A 22,422-nucleotide genomic window follows, 5' to 3' on the forward strand; every position below is an offset into this window, starting at 1 on the left:
AAATTTTCGCTTTTGAAATCCTGCCAACTCATACACTCGTAAATGTGCTCATTTAAATTAAAAAAAGCTACGAAATTAACGATATTCAAAACCAAAAAAAAAAACGCGTGGAAATGAAAACAATCGGACTGATAAATATCAACAGGTCGTCTGTGAAAAGTGGAACACAAATGAGGCCTTGAGAGCCAGAGTAGTCTAACTTACATTTCAAAAAAAGTTGAGGTAATTTCGAAACGGTAATAGCCCCAGCTACGCTCTTTTAGTTATCTTTTCCTATTATATGTAGGTGCAATGAACTTTTTAGTAAAAGCGTAAATTTTGTTTTACGATCGGGTTTTGCTTTTCAATTGCCTACCGAGCCCGTGTGGTAGTACCTATTGATCCTTTACTACTCCAAAATTATAACTGTCAACAATCCCAATACGCGAAGACAACATCTACATAGTCGTATTAGTTTTGCGATGATTCCAAATTTAGACATGGCCTCATTGACCCCATTGCCTTTAATCCAGTGCTGCGTGATTTTGAATTATTTAAATCACAAATTCGTAACCCAGATTTATTTCTGAATTGAAAGTTGCATAAAATCCCAAATAAATTTTGTTTGGATAACGAAAAACAAATTTGATTATTGATTTGGTTCGTCAACCAAATAAAAAATAATTTTATGTGCGATTTGATTCGTCGACCAAATAAAGAATAAAATTTATTTGTGGTTTGATTTGTAGAGCGAATCAATTGGATTCGTGAGTTTTCAAATAAATAATACTTTTTTATGCAACGAAAATACGATTTTAAAGTATTTTTCAACATCCAGTTCTGCGAAAAATGGTGCTTAGCAAGTTTGTAAATTTGAAAACTGAATACAAATATTATTAATTCACTTTTTTCGTGAGACTAATTAATTATTATATGTATTTCGGGATTTCGGGACTAATTCTGGATTTTTCTAGACTACTTCGGCATTTCCCGGATTCTCGGACTATATCGATACCAATATCGATACAAATATTTATCATTATATCGATAAGAATATCAAAAAAAAAATATCTATAACAATAATCGTTAAATACGTCGATAAATATAAAGATTCCAAAAACGATAAATTTATCAATGAATATATCGATATCGAGATCTACTAATATAACGAAAATTCTTGTAGTCTCGAAACTCCCGAAATAAACCAAAAAATCCCGAAGTTGTCTTGAAGATCCCGTTATAGAGAAACCTGCTCTTTCATCCGTCCTTGAACCGTCCGTGTATCAAAGTGCGTATCTGAGATCAAGAATAGGGAATCCGTTAGCTCAAACTTCGCCATCTAGGATTTTCGCTTAGAACTTTCTGCCTCTTTAGTCATGGTATCTTCCCAAGAAACTTCTTGGTGAAGAAGCCGTCGTTACAAAGCTCCCTCGTGGCTGATGTTTCTTAAATCAAAATATGGAGAGGAGTGCATCCTAGAAGCGACTCTAGAGCTGCAGCTTCATATCAATCCAGTGGCGGAGAGACACGCCATTCTTTGTAGTTTTTGGAGACGTAGTGTAGTAGTTTTTTGAAGAGTTTCCGCCACCAAACTACGGATGTGTAAAAAATCTAACAAAATATTACCATTGGGAGAAATGTCAATGTGCGAATACTAAATATTCATACATAAGAACATACGTATGTGTGTAAATAAATATCTACATTTTTGTTTTTAACCGACTTCACAAAAAGGAGACGGTTATCAATTCGTCGGAATATATGTATATTTTTTTATGTACGTTACCGCATAACTTTGGACTACGTCTACCGATTTTTTCTATCGGAAAGGTGTTGTCTCAAGGATGGTCCCATATAAATTTAGTTTAGTTCCGATCATTTGGTCATGAAGAAATTGACGGTACTATTAAATTCTTATATGAGAACTGAAGTCGGTTTGGTTTTATGCTTAAAAATTACTTGTTTTATATTTTCTTCTGCTATGTTGTCTATTTATATTTAGACATTCAAACACTTACGTACTTGCATACATAAGCATGTATGTAAATACCCAATACAAAACACCGTTTTAGTTTTTAAATATTGTCAATGACATATTTTTACATGGTTGGATAGTTCGTCAGGGCTAATTGACGCAGACATTGATGGCCAGTGGGATTTCGAATATGTAAAGAAAATTTATCTCTGGCATTTTGAGTTCCTCAAATAATTAAAATAATTCTTTTCGCAAATATTTTTGGTTTTCCCTTTTCTTTTCGCTTTATTTTTACGTGCATTACGCTGCATTAGAAAGGTGAATGACTGTTTAACTGAATGAATGTAATTAGAAGAGTATGTATTTATGTATGTAAAAGCATGCCGTAACCTCGTGATCGAGCGAAAAATGTCGATTTTGTCGTACTCGTGCCACTATTTTTTTACATTTACATATATCTAATGTACGCAAGTATCTAGATTTGTGTACACTAGTACTAAGCCGCTTGCATGATAAATAATCGCTTATTTACCTAGTCAATGAAAGCTGCCAACTTTTGCGTTTTTGGCTTAAAAATACCCTTCTGAGAAACTAACCTAAACTAAACCCTTTCTACTTTCTTCCGGACTATTTCCAAACCATTTGTAAAGGTTTTGTTAGGTACACTGTGCAACAGTAAAAAAAAAAAAAACAAAAGTGCGGTATGGTAATTATGAAAGAGGAAGAGCTCTAGAGTATTGGACGTCGCATTTTTACAGTGTATTGAAGTTTTCAGAATTTAGTCTCAAGTTGACCTAAATTATTTGAAAGATCTCATATAAAACTACATTTACCATCAATATTGCCTTTAAGGGTATACATATAGTAATTTTTAATGGCGAAAATTTTTGTGAAAAATTTAACCGACTAGTCATTGAAATTACCCTCCCTTCCTGTCGACCTATTGATATGCATAATCAAAAATATTCTAAACATTCAGATTAAAAAGTTTGAAATTTTGATGACAATTTTTTGAATTTTCCTAAATTTTGTGTTTTTTTAGGGTTTGGTTAAAGCAATACTTTTATAGAAAAATAACAAAAAATAAATAAACTTGAAAAAAAATTTTAACGCCGCTTGAAACTTGCACTTCGTTAGACTAAAATTGTATGGGCTAAAACTGTTTACCCAAAAATTTTCTAAAGATTCAGATTAAAAGGTAATGATTTTGATGAAAATTTGTTGAATTTTCCTCAATTTTGTACTCAGTTATTAGTAGATGTATTTGGCTTTGGTTTAGGCTTGGTCAATATTTTTATAGAAAAATAACACAAAATATTTTATTTGAAAAACATTGTGAATATTTAAATAACACTAACACTTGCTCACTTGTTTGAGTAACTGTATACATATGTTAGCTTTTCCTCACCACTAAGCGCCAATGAATTAGGTCAATGTCTCTAGGCCATTCATATTTTTTTCTAAGCATTTCCTTTATTTTCTTGTGCATTTGTACATACATAGTTATTGTATGCAGGTATGTATGTACATTAGACTGTATCACCAAAAAAAGTTGCGGTTTTTCCGCCGGTATTACGAAATTTATTAGATTTGAAGACGTCCACCAAAATATTTCGGAAAACTATTAAGATTTACGCGACTTGGACCGATTTGAAAATACCTCCGAAAATGGATTTTTTTAAGAATAAAAATAGTTTCTTAAAGATTTTTTTTTGTAAATCCCCTCAGATGGCAAAAAAGGATTAAGCTTAAAAAATGTTGCATAAAAATACTTAAACATCCTTTCAACGGAATCGTAATAATGACATTTTTGATGCTGTTTTTTTTTTTACTTTTTCAAAGATTTATTTACGAAAAACTATAAGAACGGAGCCAAAACTATTCTGATTTAGACTGTTGGGGTCAAGGTATTTTCCCACTCTTTTTATTTCCCTGCAAAAAAAAAAATCATTCATGTCCCAATTATTTTTTTTCAAATACCAACACATCTAAACTCAACTTGGGATGACGTTCGTTCATCTTACCTTTCTCTTTCATCCTTTGAATGAGTTTATTAGCAAAGAAATAAAAAGGGTGAGAAAATACCTCACAAGTCTAAATCGGAAAAGTTTAGGTTCAGTTATTCAAGTTTTTCTTATACCAATCTTTGAAAAAAGTTAAAAAAACAGCATCAAAAATCTCATTATTACGATTCAGTTGAAACTTTTTTAAATTTTTTTTTAAATATTCCTATGCTTAAACCGCTGTCATTTTACGGGATTTTTTTCAATAAAATTTTTAAGAAACTATTTTTATTCATAAAACACTCCATTTTTGGAAGTATTTTCAAATCGGTTCAGCTCACGAAAATCTTAATATTTTTCCGAAATATTTTGGTGGCAGTCTTAAAGCATAATATATTTTATAATTCCAATGGAAACAGAGTATCTACCGATTTTTTTTTTGTATGGGGAGTGATGCAGTCTAATGTAAATATGTACATCTGTATTTGAATGAAAGCGCTGTGCATAGTCGTTTTATTATTATTTCCGCACAGTTTTATTGTTGTTATTAATGTAAATACTAGAACCTTTAATAATTCGTTTAAAATCGTTTTAGTTTGTTCCTTTGCTTTGGCAAAATATAACTTCTAACTGGATTTCGCCGCGCTTTAACATCGACGATTACATTGTTTTTTTTGTTTTTTTTTAACTTACAATGACATCATTTCTATCACTCGTGACTTATTAAAAACATTCATAAAGCAATGTTTAGTCAAATATGTAAACAGGAAGTAATTTTTTTTCCATGACTGTATGGTAGCATACGAATGTGAGTAGGTATAGCACATATGTAAATTCCGACGGTTTATCATAGCAATGTGCCAACTGTCTTATGGTAACTTTTTTAGCTCAAGGAAGGCGATTTTTCTTACACTCTTTATACCAGAGATGGGCAGATATTTGGCTCATAAAGCAGTCAAAGAGCCAGCAAATGCTACGCAAGAAGTAAAGCAGTTCTCAGGGTAAGGGGGGTGTAAAAAATACTGACCAACCTCCCTCCTTTGAGGAGGAGAATGCTACTCAAAAATATTGTCCTTCTCTGTCCTCTTTTTGAGCAAAAATTTCATCCTTGTCCTCCTTTCAAAATTTTATAGCAGTGATGAAATTTTCAAAAAATTTCGTTCAGGATATTATTATTTTCTAAACGTAGTCAGTCAATTGTATTTAAAAGGCGTTTACATTGTTCAATTTTTAGTTAAAGTTTACATCATACTTTTGATTCAACTAACCGCCTGCAGAAGTTGAACAGTGTAAACGCCTTTTAGCCGTAATCAATAATATTTAATACGGCTTTCCCTCGTCCCCCAAATTACGCAGTTCGCTCTGTCATTCATAAGTCGCAGTCCAATTATCCTTCGACTTACGTAATTCGTCATACAAAACTTTGAGAGAAAATCGCCTCATTTGTTGGTAATTCAGATTCAATTATCATGCGAATTACGTACAAATCGCTGCCGTCTCTAATTTTTATCGGAAATTTATCTAAAACAGTTCACAAATCAAAACTGGCATTTTTTCTGGGTACGAAAAACTTACAAATTATTAGCAATAACATACATTTTGCATCAATTTTGTAGTGAAGAAAAAAAAGCAAAACACAGAAATAGAGAACTGACAAATCGAATAAAGAATGTGCTCGCGGGAATAGAGTAATTCACGGTGCCGTGGTAAAGCGACGACGCGTCTTTACAGGCGAAAATTATTGCCTACCATATGTCATTTCGTCTGCCAGATATGTATAAGTTTTATCAGTGGCAATATTTTTGTGTGGGGATTTTTTATTTAATAAAAGCATTAGTAAGATGCCTTAAAACAAGTATGTTCGTTGCATTGGAGCGCAAATATGCTTAAAAAATGTTAGAAAATGTGTTATTTCACATCCAAGTTAGGGATGGGCGATGATGAGAAATCATCGATTTTTTCATTGGTGATGACATTGGAGGGTCAACGTCGATCCTCAATTTTCATCGACCGACAATCATCGATTTTACACAATATCGATATCATTCTCAAATACGGAATTGTTCTTGTGCTCATCAGAAGTCAGCAGTTCTATTGGAAGCGTTCGCGCAATTTTTAACATTATTTGTTCTCATACATTATTTCCTCGAAATTATGTATTTATATGAGTTTCAGATTTGTTTAAAAATATTTTATTAAAAAACTTAAAATCAAATCAAATATTTTACTACCTTCTCCTTTTTTATGAATTATGGTTTTACAAACGTAAAACCACGATCAGGAATATCGTCACCTGAAATGCAAAAGTCGTAACTATATATGTATGCATGTATGTATGTATGTATGAACGGAGAATATCTCGAATCATCGACACTTCGATTATGTGTGCAATGTATCGATGTGCCGATGTTCTACATAGTCCGAAATCGATTATAAAACATCGATATTTTACGTCTTATCATCGATAAAATCGAACACAGGCTCAGCGGCGGATTCAGACTTTCTTTTTGTGTTTCCGGGAAATTTACCCACTTATTCTATTTACTTTAAACCAGTAATTCTTGTATATTTATATAAAAGGGTGATCCGAAATAACTAATCTGGCGAATTTATGGCCTTAAAATGACTAATTTACTGAGAAGGAAATTTCTGCCATTTGGATTTTTATTTCAATGTTTAAAGGTGTCGGTGGGTATTTGACATGATAAAAAAACAGGAAGGTAAAATCGGAAGTTAAAACCGCTGAGAAGAATTTTTTAAATTCTTGACGTTTGCAAGCAATTTAATTTAAAAATGTTACAGACAAACTCACACACACATTCTCATTTTCAATCTTAAACAACAACAACTTTGAACAATTCCGTTTTTTTACTCTCAGTTTTATATGATTTTAAAATTTGGCAACCTTCAAAGAAAAATCATGGCCGACGAATTGAGAGAACGGCTTTACCTTACTATGTTTTTGTAATGGGCATTTGAAGTTTTCCATGTAAATAACATGTAAAAAATTTTGTTTTCATTAAAAATCTTCGCTGAAGACATTGCCATCGGTAGGGATAAGTATTTTCCGACAGAGATGTAATCACTACATTTTTTTGACTAGTTTTGGCTATTATTCTTTTGTTTATTTAATGTGTATATTTTTTTTAAAAGTCTAGCACTTTACCTAAACAGCGCCACATAAAACCACAATCCAAACTTCGTACAAAAATTATGAAAATTCAAGAAACCAAAAATTTTAAACTTTTTATTTAGAATTTTTGGAAAACATTTTGGGTATGCAGTTGTGTAGCTTATAAGATTTGAGTAGATTAAAGCGCCAATTTCAAGACGCTAGAAAACCGCGTTGATTTTTTTAATATTTTTTTTTTTTGCTGACGGTGTTGTGCATTTTCTTTCATATAAAGTATTTATGCTCGACAATTTCGTTTGCATGGGAGAAAACGCGATTTTCTAGCGTCTTAAAATTTGCATCTTAACCTATTAAAATTGAATGAGCTACAAAATTGCATAACCAAAAATTTTCCAAATATTCTAAATAAACAGTTAAAAATGTTTGGATGCAAAGTTAAAGTTTGTTTAAATTTCATAATTTTTGTACGAAGTTTGAAATGTGGATTTATGTGGCGCTGGTTAGGTAAAGTGCTAGGCTTTAATAAAGAAAAGATAAGCATTAAATAAACAAAAGAAAAATAGCCAAAACTAGTCAAAATGTAACTTGACTTAATCAGCTGACCACAAGTGTATGTATGTATGTATGTACATAACATCGATAATAAATCAGTGTAATAAGTAGCATAATCGAACATGTTGATAACGGTCTTATTATTTTTTATCGTTGTTATTTTGTAAAAACCAGAAAAACAACAACACGTGCGTGCGGTTTATTTATCACACTTTTTGTATTGTATAACACATTAAACGTTGTATAATTACATATTTCAGTTGATTTTAGCATTTTTCATTAATCAAACCAATTACAATTGATATTATTATTGCACTTGAGATTCATATTTTTCTCCCTCATAGTTAAATTGTCTTTATTGAAATCTTTAGTCTAGACGTAAGTAGCCGTTTCAACTATTAACTTGGAACCAACTTCTATAGATACAGTAGTCATCTTGAGGGATTATATACAAGAGCTAGTGTTAAGCACCGTTTTTTCACTAGCACCGCATATTTAATATAATCTATTTCAAGAAGGTATTTATTGAATCATATTCAACTTAGTTTTAAGTCGCTACTGACAATTTGACATTGAACGTGTTATGTATGTAGGTACGCTTAAGTTTTCACACATTTTTACGTTAAGTATTGATAAGTCTAGAATAATGTAAGTGGGACTTTATTGCGAAAAATTTATATCAATACGAGTACTTAATGAAGTTCCTGATATCAATTGTTTATTATAGTTAAATCCTGCATACATACATACATTCCGATTGATAAATTTAACAAATATCGTTTGATTTATGCATTATAACATTAAGTTAAAAAATACTATATTCATGGAGGTAGCCAGGTAGGGACAGGGGGCTCGGGCCCCCCTAACTTTCAAGTTTTTCCTATATATATAAAGAGAACCCATTCGATCAGTAATTGCAATTAACCGATTAATCGGTACTTTCGATTAAAATAGAAAGTTAATTAAAACAAATTACATAGGTTATAAAAACTGATTGTTTTATTTCTTTCTTGTTAAATTGTCGAAACTTGCGCCATGAATTCAGTGCGCAAACAATTAAGAAAATCAAAAACAAGGGAAAACAATAAATAAAAAGATGTAAAGTAGTATACCATCCGTTCTACACCCCATATCAAAATTATAAGCGCACCACAAGAATTTTTTTTTTATTAAATAATTTTTAAATATAGCTTATTCTTTAGCATAAAATTTCGAGCTATTTTAATAGATTTCTTAGAAAGATTTGGAGTATGCAGTTTTGTAGCCCATTACATTTTTGTATAAAATATTGCAAAGTGAAGTATCTGGCATTTATCGTTGAATTTGGATTTTTTTTTTTGTTGACGGTGTTGCTTATTTTCTTCAATATAAAAAAAACGTTAAACATACTTTGTATGGAAGAAAATGCACAAGACCGCATTTGGAAAATAATATGAAAATATGTGCATATGTACCTGCGTTATGATTTTTTAATTGCTACTTAGGTTAAAATTGTGTTGCGGTTTTTTTGCAAAAATATCGTTTAAAAAATTTGCAGAATACAAGAATGTAAAAAATTTTGTAAAACTATACATACCGAGTAGAGTGGACACTTTTATTGTTGCCAATATTATTGGGTGGTTAGAGTGCCAATTTTTGTTACGTAATTGTGATTTTTACATTATTGTGTAAGTAAAGTGTTCATTTTTGATGTTTTTTTCGATTATTTTGAAAAATAATCGGTTAATCGGTCGATTAATGGAAAGGAAAATTTCGATACCCTTACATCGTTAACCGAATAAAAAACGATTATAATCGGTTATTCGATTAATGGTGCCATCACTAGGTAAATGTAATTTTTCATTTAATCAGACCTTTTAAAAGTAAAATTTTTCATATTTTGTCTTTTTTACCTAAAAACAGCTTGTAATAAACTTTTTAAACAATTTATAATGAATGAAATTTTTCGATTCTTGCGACAAACGAAATGGATTCCTTGATGTACGAACAACAAAAATATGGCTTTAAAACTTTTTAAAAACTTCATTGCATACTGGTTTCAGGCCGAAAAAGGAAAAAATGTAAACCATCTATTTTTGAAAGCCATTTTAAAGGTCAAGGAAATTATTCTATCAAACGAGATTATTTCCCCATCTCAAAAGCTTTAAAACACCGTTACATTTATTTCGCTATCTCACCAAAAAGCTTTCGTGATTTTGCCCCATTACTATTGATGTACACTTTTCAATAAATGTGTATAAATGACAAAGTCTATTCTTTCCATCCAATAAACAACTATATTTAAAGTTTCTTTCAATTAAAACTAATAAAGATGTACATATAGCATTTAATGAAAAAAGCGAAAAAGCCTTAAATTTGCCAATGTGTCGCGTGTTTCTTCTGAACTTCAAGAGTCATCAAAGAATTTGCCGATGAATGATGCATAGATCAAAGGTTCCACTACGTTTTGTTATTGTTGCTGCCAAAGCAATTGTGCAGGTGTCATATTCCTTGACGACCTCTATGTAATTCAAATATATGTAGATAAACTCCTCCATTGCACATACTTTGTATATACTAGAACTAATGTATGTATGTACATTAGACTGGTTCAAAAAATCTACTATTTCTTTATTTTCAAAATCCCTGGTGAAATATTTTCGACTGCCAAAATCGCAGCCCTTAATACATATTAGGATTTAGAGGTCATAGGGCTGGTTTCTCCAACTCAACTTAACTTAGCTAAGCCAATTTTCTTGACTTAGTCAAGAATAAGCTGTATAAAACGTAGGCTAACTTTTGACTTAAGTCCAAAAAGTGGCTAAACTAAGTTAAGTTGAGTTGGAGAAACCAGCCCATAGTATCTTATGTCGAAAGGCTGGCTTTAGTATAATGCGGCATTCGCAGCAGACGATTGCGCCGAGCCGTTGATGAACTTTTGGCAAATAAACGCACAAGAAATAGTTTCGTCACTAGAAAGTCAATATTCTTATTAATTCTCATCAAAAAATTCCTTGTCGTTTAAAGAATAAAGGAAAGCCGTATTATACTAAAGCCAGCTTCCCGACATAAGCTACTATTCCATACGAACACAAATATGTACATTACACTGCATCACCAAAAAAAATTAAATTTTTTAAGCTTAAACCGTTTTGTCATTTGAGGGGATTTTTTTCAAAAAACGTCTTTAACAAACTATTTTTATTCATAAAAAACTCCATTTTTGGAGGTATTTTCAAATCGGTCCAGCTCGCTTAAATCTTAATATTTTTCCGAAGTATTTTGGTGAACATCTTAAAACATAATAGATTTTATAATTCCAATGGAAAAACAGTACCGATTTTCGTTTGTATATGCAGTCTAATGCATGATAAAAATATAGTAAGGTAGAACCGCTGAGAGTCACTTTTAAAATTCTTGACGTTTCCAAACAATTTAATTTTTAAATTTACTCACAAACTCACACACACATTTTTATTTTCAATCTCAAGCAACAACAATTTCGTACAATTTCAATTTTTTATTTCCACTTTTATATGATTTTAAAATGTTGGCAAACTTCAAAAAAAAATCATGGCCGACAAATTGAGAGAACGGTTATACCTTGCTATGTTTTTATCATGGTCTAATGTACATAAATAACGCGGAAACGAAATTGTTTCAATTTTGAAGATTTTTAATTCATTTTAAAGTTGACGTAATGAATGAGCTGTTATGATTTTTCCAAAAATTTACTGCTTCAAAAATTATTCAAGGTCAAAAAATAAAATAAATAATTTTTTTTTTAATTTTCGTTATACACTCCACTCACATATTGATATTAATTTTTTAATAAAAATGTAGTTTAGTCTTTAACACAAACCGTATAAACAGAAGTTTCAAACCTTCTGCAATATGAAACAAATTTTACCAACGTTCGTAAATATGCCGAGCTTTTTGATTCGACTTCTTGAAAAGATTTTGAAAATGTGGTTGTGTAGCCCATGATGAGTTTTAACATTTTGTCGAAATGTGTGTTTTGTTTGTTTGTTGAATATAATTTTGTCGAAAAATAAAAAAAAAACTTAAAATTTTTTTATATGTTCGACTTCAACCTTGAATAACTTTTCAAGATGTAAATTTATGGAAAAATTATAAAGACTTTTTCAGCCTTGAATTTCCTTAAAAAATATATGTGGCTCATTCCGATGCGTTGACTGAAAAAGGAGTTATAAAATTGCAAAATTGAAACAAATTTCTGTGTTTTTATGTATACCAAAAAAAAAAAAATAGAAATCCGCAACTAGCGGCTTCTAAATCTTAACATTAAGCTACGCTTTTGAGAGTGGTATTTTTTCACTGTCCCGAAAATGTGTATTTCACAAAGGTTTTAAAAAGGAAAAATAGTTGATTTTTTTCAACCAGTGTAGTGTTCATATGCATGTATGGATACGTACGTATGTACAGATGCCCAAACAAATTGCTGTATTTTATATGCGAAAAAAAATTCTTGAAAATCAAAATTTTTTAATCAGAAGACTGTTTCTCGTAAGAAGACTTCAAATAATGATACCCAATTGTTTATATTACCACTTTTTAATACCAGCTATTTTTTATGGGTCCACCATTGCTTTGTTTGGGTCCTAAAAACCCCATTATTAAAAATTGTTAAAAATGGTTTCCTATACGATTGAGTATTATTATAGGAAGTCTTCTGAGGAAAAACAAAGTTTTCCGATCGAAAAATATCGACTTTCCAGAATTCTATACCACTTCTATGAAAAATTGTTTTTCCCACATTAAATACATGGAAGACTTTGAACGCTTTGAGCGACGTCTTAATATTTTTTGATTTCAAAATAAAAAAAAGGGGAATAACTTTTGGTATAGAACAATTATAGGGGATGAGAGCATTAAAATGCCGACTTTTCTTTTTTTTTTTGACCACCCTAATGAGCATACATATGCATACCTGTGATGAAATGAACCGTTTCGCCGGTGGTAGAGTCACGTTTTTTATGACAAAACGTTCAATTGTTATGTTGATGTTTTATCGCTTCTAACCAATTCAATTCAAATTTTATTTTTCAACGGTTTTGCTTTATTGTGTTTTGAGTACTTTTAACTTTGTATGTACATACATACATTTGCATGTACAAATTTGGTTGTAATTATTGCGATGGACATCAAAATAGTTTAAACATTGAATTCAATGAGCGTTTTTTTTTTTTTTGTGGTGTCTAATGTGTGAAATTGCTCGTCACTGAATCTATTTTCAGACTTTTGATTGATGTTATAAAAGTATGCACATACGTTCCTGGTTTCGGTTAGGGGAAACGAGCTAGTTAAAAATCTATAAGGAAATTTATGGAGTGCGATAATTTTATAGATTTTTATCGTTTGGTATATCACAACCCGTTGCAAGATATTTTAAGTAATTAATTTCAATTTATTAAATTGCATTTCTAAAATGTAGCAATGGGTGATTGAATGTTGAGACAATATGTCAATAAAGTAAATTCGCTCATAAGTAAAAAGAAAAAAGCTGCATATGTAATAAACTTATGTGGTTTTTCACGTGCGATTACTTCACATTCTGGAGCAGTTCTTCTTCTTCTGATCGATTATTCTTACTCGCTGTCGTCAATTAGAAATATCAAGGCAAGCCGAGGTTTTCCAACGCCAAGGAGGCCTTCTCTTCCTCCACCGTCACAAGCAGTACCGCATTGAATACATTGAAAGAACCATGCATCTTTAGCAGAAACTTTTTATAAAACACTCCAAAGGTCGCTTCATCGAATAGTTTCATCTGCGCCATATATAAGATCGTTCATGATGAAAGATTTTAAGATAGATAGATCTTTTTTGCTCTCTTCTCAGTTACAACAAGTCTCAGTTGTTCCAGTGCTATCCTTTACTTGTTTTTTTTTCCCTCCTAAATTCTTCTCTGATGGTGTGTGACATTTTGCTTAATATTAAGATATTTTCATTGTGATACTTTCGCTGAAGATTGATCTCTGCAAACAGACTAATTGAGATGCTTTCGCACTTCTCCACAACCTTCTCTGGTGAAGCTTATCAAGAATCGTTTGGCAGCCTGCTATACATACATACATATGCTTATGTTCAGGGGCATGAGCTCGGGAATAACCCCCATTGTCGCCGCGGGTCAGGTGGGAACTGCGACTGTGATGCATCAGCAAGCGAGACGATGTATGTAGTTTTGTGAGTGAACGCCTAATAGTCGCTCGGTTGGCTCTCGAACCCTAGGACATCGCTCCATAAGTTATCATGGACTTAAAAGTCATAGTATATGTATGTGCATTATGGCCGCGGTTAAATAGGAAAAAGACGGGAAGGACTCCCGTCTTGAATTTTCCACGACGCCGTAACAATACACTGTGCTAATTCACCGACGCTCCAACGATTTCTATCTGAAGAGGCTGCTGAGATGAGAATGAGGAATAATAAGTATACAACTTTCTGTGCCGATGCAGGGACCTACTATATATGTACATTAGGCTGGGTCGATTTTGTATGGCGGAAAATAAAAGGCATTTGACCATATTGTAATAGTAATATTATGATATCTTAGGTCTAAGCCAATTGCTATTGGCTACGAAAGATTAATTTAAAACTTATCTTTAGCCCGCGCAATTGAATCAAAGTGTATGCATTTTGAAAATTACACTTTGGCTTGTAATATTTTCGGAATGCGTTAATTGTTATAAACAGGACGATATATCAAATTAACGGTTAATTAATTTAGTACCTCGCGTTCATTTATCATTTTTCAATAAGTCTACAAGTTTTTAAGATATTAAGATAAAACTTACAAAAACTATAATTTTCCCTTATGAATTTTCAATTCTTCATTACACCAGCAACTAAGTGCAAAATACAAAAAAGTGAGACGAGATTTATTTCAAACGTTTTAATGTTTTCGGATGTTTATATAATATTAAAAGGACCATGGACTTGGTCACGCCGATTTGGTCAGTTTTCAGGATCGTGGTGAATGAAGTCAAACATGTATTGTCAAAGATTAGGAATCGTTTGATAAGTTAATAGTAGTTTCAAGCATATAAGTATTAACATACATTAACATAATACTATTAGGGTGAGAAACGCCCATTTTAAGTCCATTTATGCAGTCTTGAAAATTGGTGCGGAATGGTTTCATTAGTCACCGAAGAAGCATATTTTTCGCGGTTTCTAAATTTGCCGGTATATGAAAGTAGGAGACGTGCAATAAGTGTTTAGATCATAAATATTTCAGTTAATTCCATTATGTGAAAAAAAGACTGTAGGTAAATGTAATTGTCTTTAACATATCCTGGGAAATCCTTTTGAGGACTCTCCAATCGGACGATATTGCTTTGCATTCAGCTTGAACGAAAAAAGTCACTACCTGGCACACTTTTCTGTAATCCGGTTCTCTCATATAAGTAAAAGTTATTTATACAACGGAAGAGAAATTAAAAAAAAAAAAAACTGGAGATCGACTTAAGTTGTTCGATATAACTTTGGTAAATGTTACTCGATCGGTATGTAATAACTACCAAATTGAAGACGAGACTTTCTGTTACAGATTTATGAAAATAATTCAATGAAAATCGTTCAGTTATAAACAAATTATTTTAAAATAACAAAGAATGTTGACCAAATTTTTTATTTTTTTTGCTTTATTTGCAATTTTTATATTGTATGCATAAACATAAGTAAACTAAGTAGTATTTCTAGAAGTTGTGCCTGTTCAGTGTTTCCATACTCATTTGCATAAACAAAATTTTTCCATGGTGATGGAAAATAATGCCTTTTCTATTAGAACTACCGAAATTGTTCTTAAATTTGCGAAAATTCGCAAACTATAGCTAATATTAAAAAAAGGTTGGAATATTTGGAACCAGCGACCGAAATGCACGCCAGTAATATTAATGCTGTTCTTTACATCTTTTGACTATTGGCCAGTGCAATTATCAAGAGAACAATTAAAATTTTATTGAAAAAAGATAACTTTGAGATGAACGATAAAATAAAGGGCTGCGAGAAATGATATTCGACTTTATCTTTTGCGTTAACGGATTCATTATCTAATAATATGCACCAAACATTTTTGCTGAACCCAGAATTTTTACCAAGAATTGGTTCTATTTGACTAGTGTGCTGTGGGTCACTTGGCGGTCGATGCGCGGGCTCTTACAATTTAGATAAAATACTTATATTTTGCAGGCTTGTTGTTGGCTTCATGATATAATATATTTTCACTATTACCAAGGGATTTGAGAAAAATTAGATTTTCGACCCGCCCTAATGTACATTTTTATTAAAAATTATCGAACAGAAATTACAATGAACAACTTTGCATATACTGCGAAAAATTCTCTGTGTCAATACTTTTGTTCTTCACTGTGATCGATCTGGGTTCTTCTTTGTTAAACCAGCTACCTGTGTTGCCTTTCAAACGTGTAGAGAAGTGATACCCCCATATCTAAGGTGATCTGCTGGTTAGCAGATTCACATCTTCGTCTTTGCGGGCACCAGCCCTGGCCTTGAAATTGTTTGACTGCTACCATATTTTCTGATAGAGTATACAAAACTAAACAGTATGTAATTATTTTTTCTAATTCTAACTAAAAGGAACTGTTATGGCTTTTAAAGAAGCGTTCATTAGGCCTTAGTTACTTAGCAGAATCTTAAAACATGATTTAGCCAAAAATTTAGTTAAATTAGTTTCTTTTTCTTCTTTTTTAGAAACAAACGTATACTCAGATACCAACAGACAACAGAACCGTCGACGGTAATAACGCCAAATCAGCGATCGGTACTGTAACCCTGCAAAAGAGTGATGTGGAAAAAACAGCGAAGCTCGATCCAAAGAAAGCAGGCGAAAATGCGCCTGAGCACCCGCCGACAAGGTATTCATCCGTATAATTTTACATGAGCGTAACTAACCGATAACACATGCCAATAAAAAACTGTTTGCGGCACGGAAAGTGAACCCTGATTCTTATACGTTTTCCGAAAGATCAGAATCTGAAATCAGAAATATTAGATTGGCTCTAGTTTTGAGATATTTTGACTTAAAAATAGGAAAATACAAATTTTGGGCATGTTTAGACATCTATAATGGAATAACTTGGTCTGGTAGAATCTTTCGGATAGGATGTATAAAAAACTAAACATTGCTCTTTTAGCACAAAAGATTAAGGCACGGTGAACATTAGAGCGATATGATACGCGATACGATACGAAAGCGACATCGACACGCTGAGTACGTGGGAATTGGTAGGAAGCGATGAAAACTGTGCACGTTTGTACGACAGTCGATGTCGCTTTCATATCGTATCGCGTATCGCATCGCATATCGTATCGCTCTAATGTGCACCGTGCCTTAGATTTGGCTTTTATAAATATAAGTTACAAAAATAATTTTAAAACAAGTTATTTTTAAGCAAAAAACAAAACCGACTTCAATTCTCATATAAAAATTTTAGAGTACAGTTAATTTCTTCTTGATTCAACGATCGGATCTAAACAAACTTAGTATGGGAATTGGTAACCTTCTCCTTTTTGTGAAGTTCGTTAAAAATATACACAGCGAGTGAAGTTTTCTCAGTTATTTAAAAAAATTTAAAGTAGAAATATGCGAAAATTTTCGACTTTTTGCTTACCTGTGCATTTTTTTAACTTTTCAAAAATAAATAAATTAAAGAAAATGAAAAAAGACGGGTCTAAGCTTTTTGTTTATTTTACTTCTTATTAAAAATATTCTATCATATACTGTTTTTATATTATAACGGTTGAAAATATGCTAATAATTCATTTTTTGACATCTTTAAATCAAAATATCTTAAAAACTAAAGCCAATGTGAATTCTGATTCTACGAACGAAAATCTGTAGGAATCACCACTTATTGACTCTGCCGCAAAATTTGTTGGCCAGTGTAATTTATTTGCAAAAACACTAACTGCAATATTCTCCATCTCACCTATAGTTATGTGACCACGCTGATACACATCTTCAAGGGCAACATTGGACCTGGACTATTCGCCATGGGTGATGCCTTCAAAAATGGTGGCCTAATTTTGGGACCCATTCTACTGGTGGTCATCGGCGTTATATCGGTGCATTGTCAGCATGTGCTCGTTAATTGCTCGGAAAAGATGCGAACTCTTACCAACGGCTTGGTGTGTGCCGACTATGCCGATACTGTGGAACAGTGTTTCGCCAATGGGCCAGTCAAGTTGCGTGCTTGGTCGAAAATGATGAGAACCATAGTGAATATATTTATATGTGTTACCCAATTAGGGTTCTGTTGTATATATATGGTTTTCATAAGCACAAATATGAAACAGGTATTTATGTATTTATGGAGGTCGATGAGTATTCATAAATTATGTATGTACATATGTTTAAAAATCTCTAATTTATATGCCATTCACAGATCTTTGATGCCTACAAAATCGAAATAGATGTACACCTTGTTATGTTAATCATATTCGTGCCCATACTACTAACCTCGCTCATAACAAATTTGAAGTGGTTGATGCCGGTTTCGCTGATCGCCTCCATTTGCATGATTTTCGGTCTGGCCATAACAATATTTTACGCACTCAAAGACGGTCTACCCAGTCCATCGGAGCGAAGGCTCTACAATGATGGTCCACATTTGGCATTGTTTTTCGGCACAGCGATCTTCGCTTTCGAGGGCATTACTTTGGTGCTGCCACTCCGTAATGCTATGCGCAATCCAACGGACTTTGCACGCACCATGGGCGTGCTGAATATGGGCATGTGCTTGGTGACATTTATGTTCCTATTTGCCGGCATTTTGGGCTACCTCAAGTGGGGTGAGGATGTAGGCGGCAGCTTGACGCTGAATCTGGGCGATACAATGTGAGTGCTTTGACGAGCATAAAAGCATTCCTTTCTTTTAATTTTAATATATGTAAATATGTATGTTTATATTTTGGCACAGCTTGGCGCAAGCCGTGAAGGTAATGGTGTCAGCCGGCGTGCTGCTTGGCTATCCGCTGCAATTCTTCATCGCCATACAGATTATGTGGCCGAATGCAATGCAACTTTTGCACTTGCAAAATCGTCCCTTCTCCGGCGAGCTGCTCTTCCGCACAATTATGGTTGTGCTAACGTGTAAGTATTTAACTGCATTTCGAAATTGTTGGTAGAAATATTTTAATAATTCTTCCCACATTCCAGTATGCATTGCTGAATTGGTACCCGCACTGGGTCTGTTCATGTCGCTCATCGGTTCTTTGTGTTCCACTGCGTTGGCGTTGGTTTTCCCACCGATGATTGAATTGCTTATGAAGCGTGACGACAACAAAGGACCTGGCGTTTGGCTATTTACCAAAAACATTTTGATACTCGTATTGGCGTTGATGGGCTTCTCAACTGGCACCTATGAAAGTTTATCACAAATTGTGACACATTTTAACGAAATGAAATAACATTTAAGACTTGCGCTGTTAAATTGTGTAACTCGAATAGGTATATGTATGTGTATGTATGTATTTGTTTTTATGTACATACGTAGATTTCTAGATTTAATACTCCTTAACGTGAGTTTCGTCCGAATTTGTTTCATCCGCTCGTAATGAATACGCGGAAGTGAAAAGTGTATGATTTCGGGCGAAAATGAAACTCATTATAAGGTTGAATAAGATTTAATAAGAATTCACGATTAGACTAAAAACAATGAGTAAGTATGTTGATGTGCCAGTGTGATTTTAGTGATACAATATGTCAGGTATCCACTTAATTCGCTTTTAATTTTTATCAATAAAATGTTATTTATAACCCTAGTTTTTATTAGCTTATTCAGATCAATGTGTACACATACAAGTATGTATGTACATATATTTATGGCAGTACATAATTATGTTCTGCAAAAGACCACGTAAACACATCTAAATACAGATTTTCTAAAGTGCCAATTATAATTTCTACCAAATAAATAATAGTAATTAAGATTTCTTTATTGCTATTTTAATCTTTGAAACGTTATATGCGAGTAAACCCTGCAAGCCATGCTTTCGGAGTATTCCACTAAGAATATTTTCCTCCATTTTAGAAGTGGGTCTGGGGTGGGTGGTCTGGGACACCCGGTATATGGGCAATGGGTGTGATTATAGGCCGATTTCGCTGATTTTCAAACAGTCGTCTTTTAAGATTCTTAGAAGCATGTGTTCAAGATTTTAAGGGCCTACCTGCATTGGTTGAGTTTTGACTGCAGAAAGTGCTTATATCAGCCATAGTGCAATGCACAGTGGAAGAGCACCTTACAAAATGTGGCAAAAAGTAGTAAATGTGCTGCGATTTTGCTAAAAATTGTAACGTGGAGTTCTTTTGCCTAGCAATGAATAAATATGAAAACGGGTAAAATTTACCCGACTGCCACGCCCACTACACTAGGGGGCGGAAATGGTAAATATCATCGGATTTCAATGAAATTCGGTTTGTAACTTGGGTTAATATAGGAACACATAAATCTGAGAGATGGTAAAAATCGGTCTACTGTCACGCCCACCAGCCATGCAATCTGAATTCAGACGATTTTGTTTGAATATATGTACGTAAAAAAAGTTACAGAATGCGGAACAAACTGCCGACATTCTTAAAGATTTCGGGAACTTTGCTTTGCAGGGTATATATGTACATTTAAATATTTTTCACTCACTTTTTTCATGGTTGGCTATAGAAGCAAGAGTCCTTTAATTCCACAGAGAGGCTTATTTTCAAGAACCTACATACCAATACCATATAAAAACTGAATGGAATAAATTTTGCAGATGAGCGCAATTATTTACGAAAGGTATTTCAAAGAACTCATACTTCCAGTCAATGAATTGTACATTCCCAAAACAAAACGGTGGCATACTCATAAGCAGGTCCGAAAAAATAAATCAAATAAATCAATTTTAAGCGCTTAGATAAGCATTAAAACATTGGTAAATATGCTTGCAAATATGCTCCAAAATCAACAAGAAAATTTAAGCAGTTTTAATGTTTTGTTTTTGCTCAGTATATTTCAATGGGCAGTCAATAGTCAATATTCTCAAATAATAAATATTTTGCTGGTCGTTTGATGCAGTTGAATAGACGGAAAAGGACCTGTCGACATCCTCTGATGTGACTGGACAGAATTTAAAATTAGATATTCCAGTAGTCTTGGTGCATCGATGTAGTAGTCACATTTTTGAGATTATTAAAAATAATGCGGTTTATATTGCACAAAGATATGAATCAAAACGGAATTAAATTTTTTTTAGTATATCCTTATTCTCTATTTATATATAATATTAAGGTCCATTTTTTGCCTTGAGGCATTAATGTATTTAAAAAAAAACTCTTTCAGATTGTGGCAGATGCGACAATATTTTGTGACGGGTGGGACGACTCACTATTGAGGACGCATAGTTCGTAATCAAAATGAACGCTACTAGCTTGATGTGAATATCTTTGAACGCTTATAATTTCTCACCATAAATGCATTTTTATAATTCCGTACAACGTTTTAAAGTCTGTGAATTGTACTATTTGGATAATTATTTTTTGTACTGTCTCGTTTATAACTTGACAAATATATTCTATCATATAGGTATAGATATTATAGCATATTATATACATACATATGCGTTTGTAACAATAAAATAGGGAAAACAGGAAAACAGTGAAAAATAAATCGATAAAAATCTATTTCTAAAGAATTATTCTGCCTGCTTTACTATTTCCACAAATTTAAACACAATCTTTGTCAAACATTTTTTTACCTGTGGTGTCATCTTCGCTGGAATGACCCATATGCTATATGGGAAAACACCTAACAGACCGGTAGCAAAACAATTTTCTCAGTATGCGGTAATACATAGTACTTTAAAATACTCAGTAGGTTTTTTTAGCGAGAAAAAAGTTGCGTTGCTACAAAATCTCAAACATGTCAAGAAACAGTGCTTTTATACTTTTAGGTTACAATTTCTCAAACTTGAATTGACTATTCAATGTTCAGAGGCACAATATTTTTAGTAGTAAAATCAACGCAAATTCTTAACTCATCCAATTATCTTAAAATGGCATGGGCTTTAAAACTATGTATATATATTAGGGAGAAGTAATTTGATCGGGTCAAAACTTTCGAAGAAAGTGTATAGTAAATTCAAATTTTACGATTAATTCTAAGTAAAAATGACGAACGAACTATATACCAAAAAGGACGTTTGACCCTCCCATTTTCGAAAGAAAAAGAGAATCGAAAAGATTAATGATTTTTTGTTACTCATACGCCATGTATCCCCATGTTAGATCAAACAATAACAATCGTACCGATACAGAGGATCGTGGCATAGCAACATTTGAAAAATTAGTTTACAATCATATTGCTAGTACATTCAAAGTACATTCCCCAATATCAGAGTGTCGATATATTGGAAAAAGAAGGAGATATCCGATAAGAGAATATACATACTCAAAATGACAATTTTAATTTTCACAAACAATTAACATGAAAGATTAACAAAAAGTACAACATTTGTAAATCTATGGAAACGCTGCACTCGCTGGTAGTGGCAGAGGATAAAAATAACAGTTAGAGAAGGACTTGGCCGCAGTTGGCATTTCCAATTGGCATTAGCATGGAAGAGGAACGAATAGCTTTATTGGATTCGGCCAACATATAAAATACCACATAGCTTCATTTGTTTTGTCTTGGTTAGGACAAATACATATCTCCGATTTTTCAATTTTTCAAATTTCCAAAGAGCGAAAAGCATCGGAGAAAGTCGACATATCGAGCCCTAACCGC

General features: G+C 32.7%; 3 protein-coding genes across 4 annotated transcripts in view; 1 reads left to right on the plus strand and 2 right to left on the minus strand.

The window, feature by feature from the left end:
- LOC118734376 (proton-coupled amino acid transporter 1-like) overlaps window positions 1–19,072 on the plus strand; it is a 21,581-nt gene extending 2,509 nt beyond the window's left edge. The window contains exons 2-6 of the mRNA XM_036464101.1: window positions 16,355–16,518; window positions 17,599–17,959; window positions 18,049–18,500; window positions 18,583–18,755; window positions 18,822–19,072. Of these exons, the coding sequence (XP_036319994.1) occupies window positions 16,355–16,518; window positions 17,599–17,959; window positions 18,049–18,500; window positions 18,583–18,755; window positions 18,822–19,072 (1,401 nt within the window). The remainder of the gene's footprint in view (window positions 1–16,354; window positions 16,519–17,598; window positions 17,960–18,048; window positions 18,501–18,582; window positions 18,756–18,821) is intronic.
- Window positions 1–22,422, minus strand: part of LOC118733766 (partitioning defective 3 homolog B) — a 317,593-nt gene that overhangs the window by 268,774 nt on the left and 26,397 nt on the right. The window lies entirely within an intron of this gene.
- LOC118733768 (WW domain-containing adapter protein with coiled-coil homolog) overlaps window positions 1–22,422 on the minus strand; it is a 199,080-nt gene that overhangs the window by 20,229 nt on the left and 156,429 nt on the right. The window lies entirely within an intron of this gene.

This window comes from Rhagoletis pomonella, unplaced genomic scaffold, assembly GCF_013731165.1.
Source record: "Rhagoletis pomonella isolate Grant_MI unplaced genomic scaffold, Rhpom_1.0 Rhpom_scaffold_00002, whole genome shotgun sequence".
Classification (NCBI taxonomy): domain Eukaryota; kingdom Metazoa; phylum Arthropoda; class Insecta; order Diptera; family Tephritidae; genus Rhagoletis; species Rhagoletis pomonella.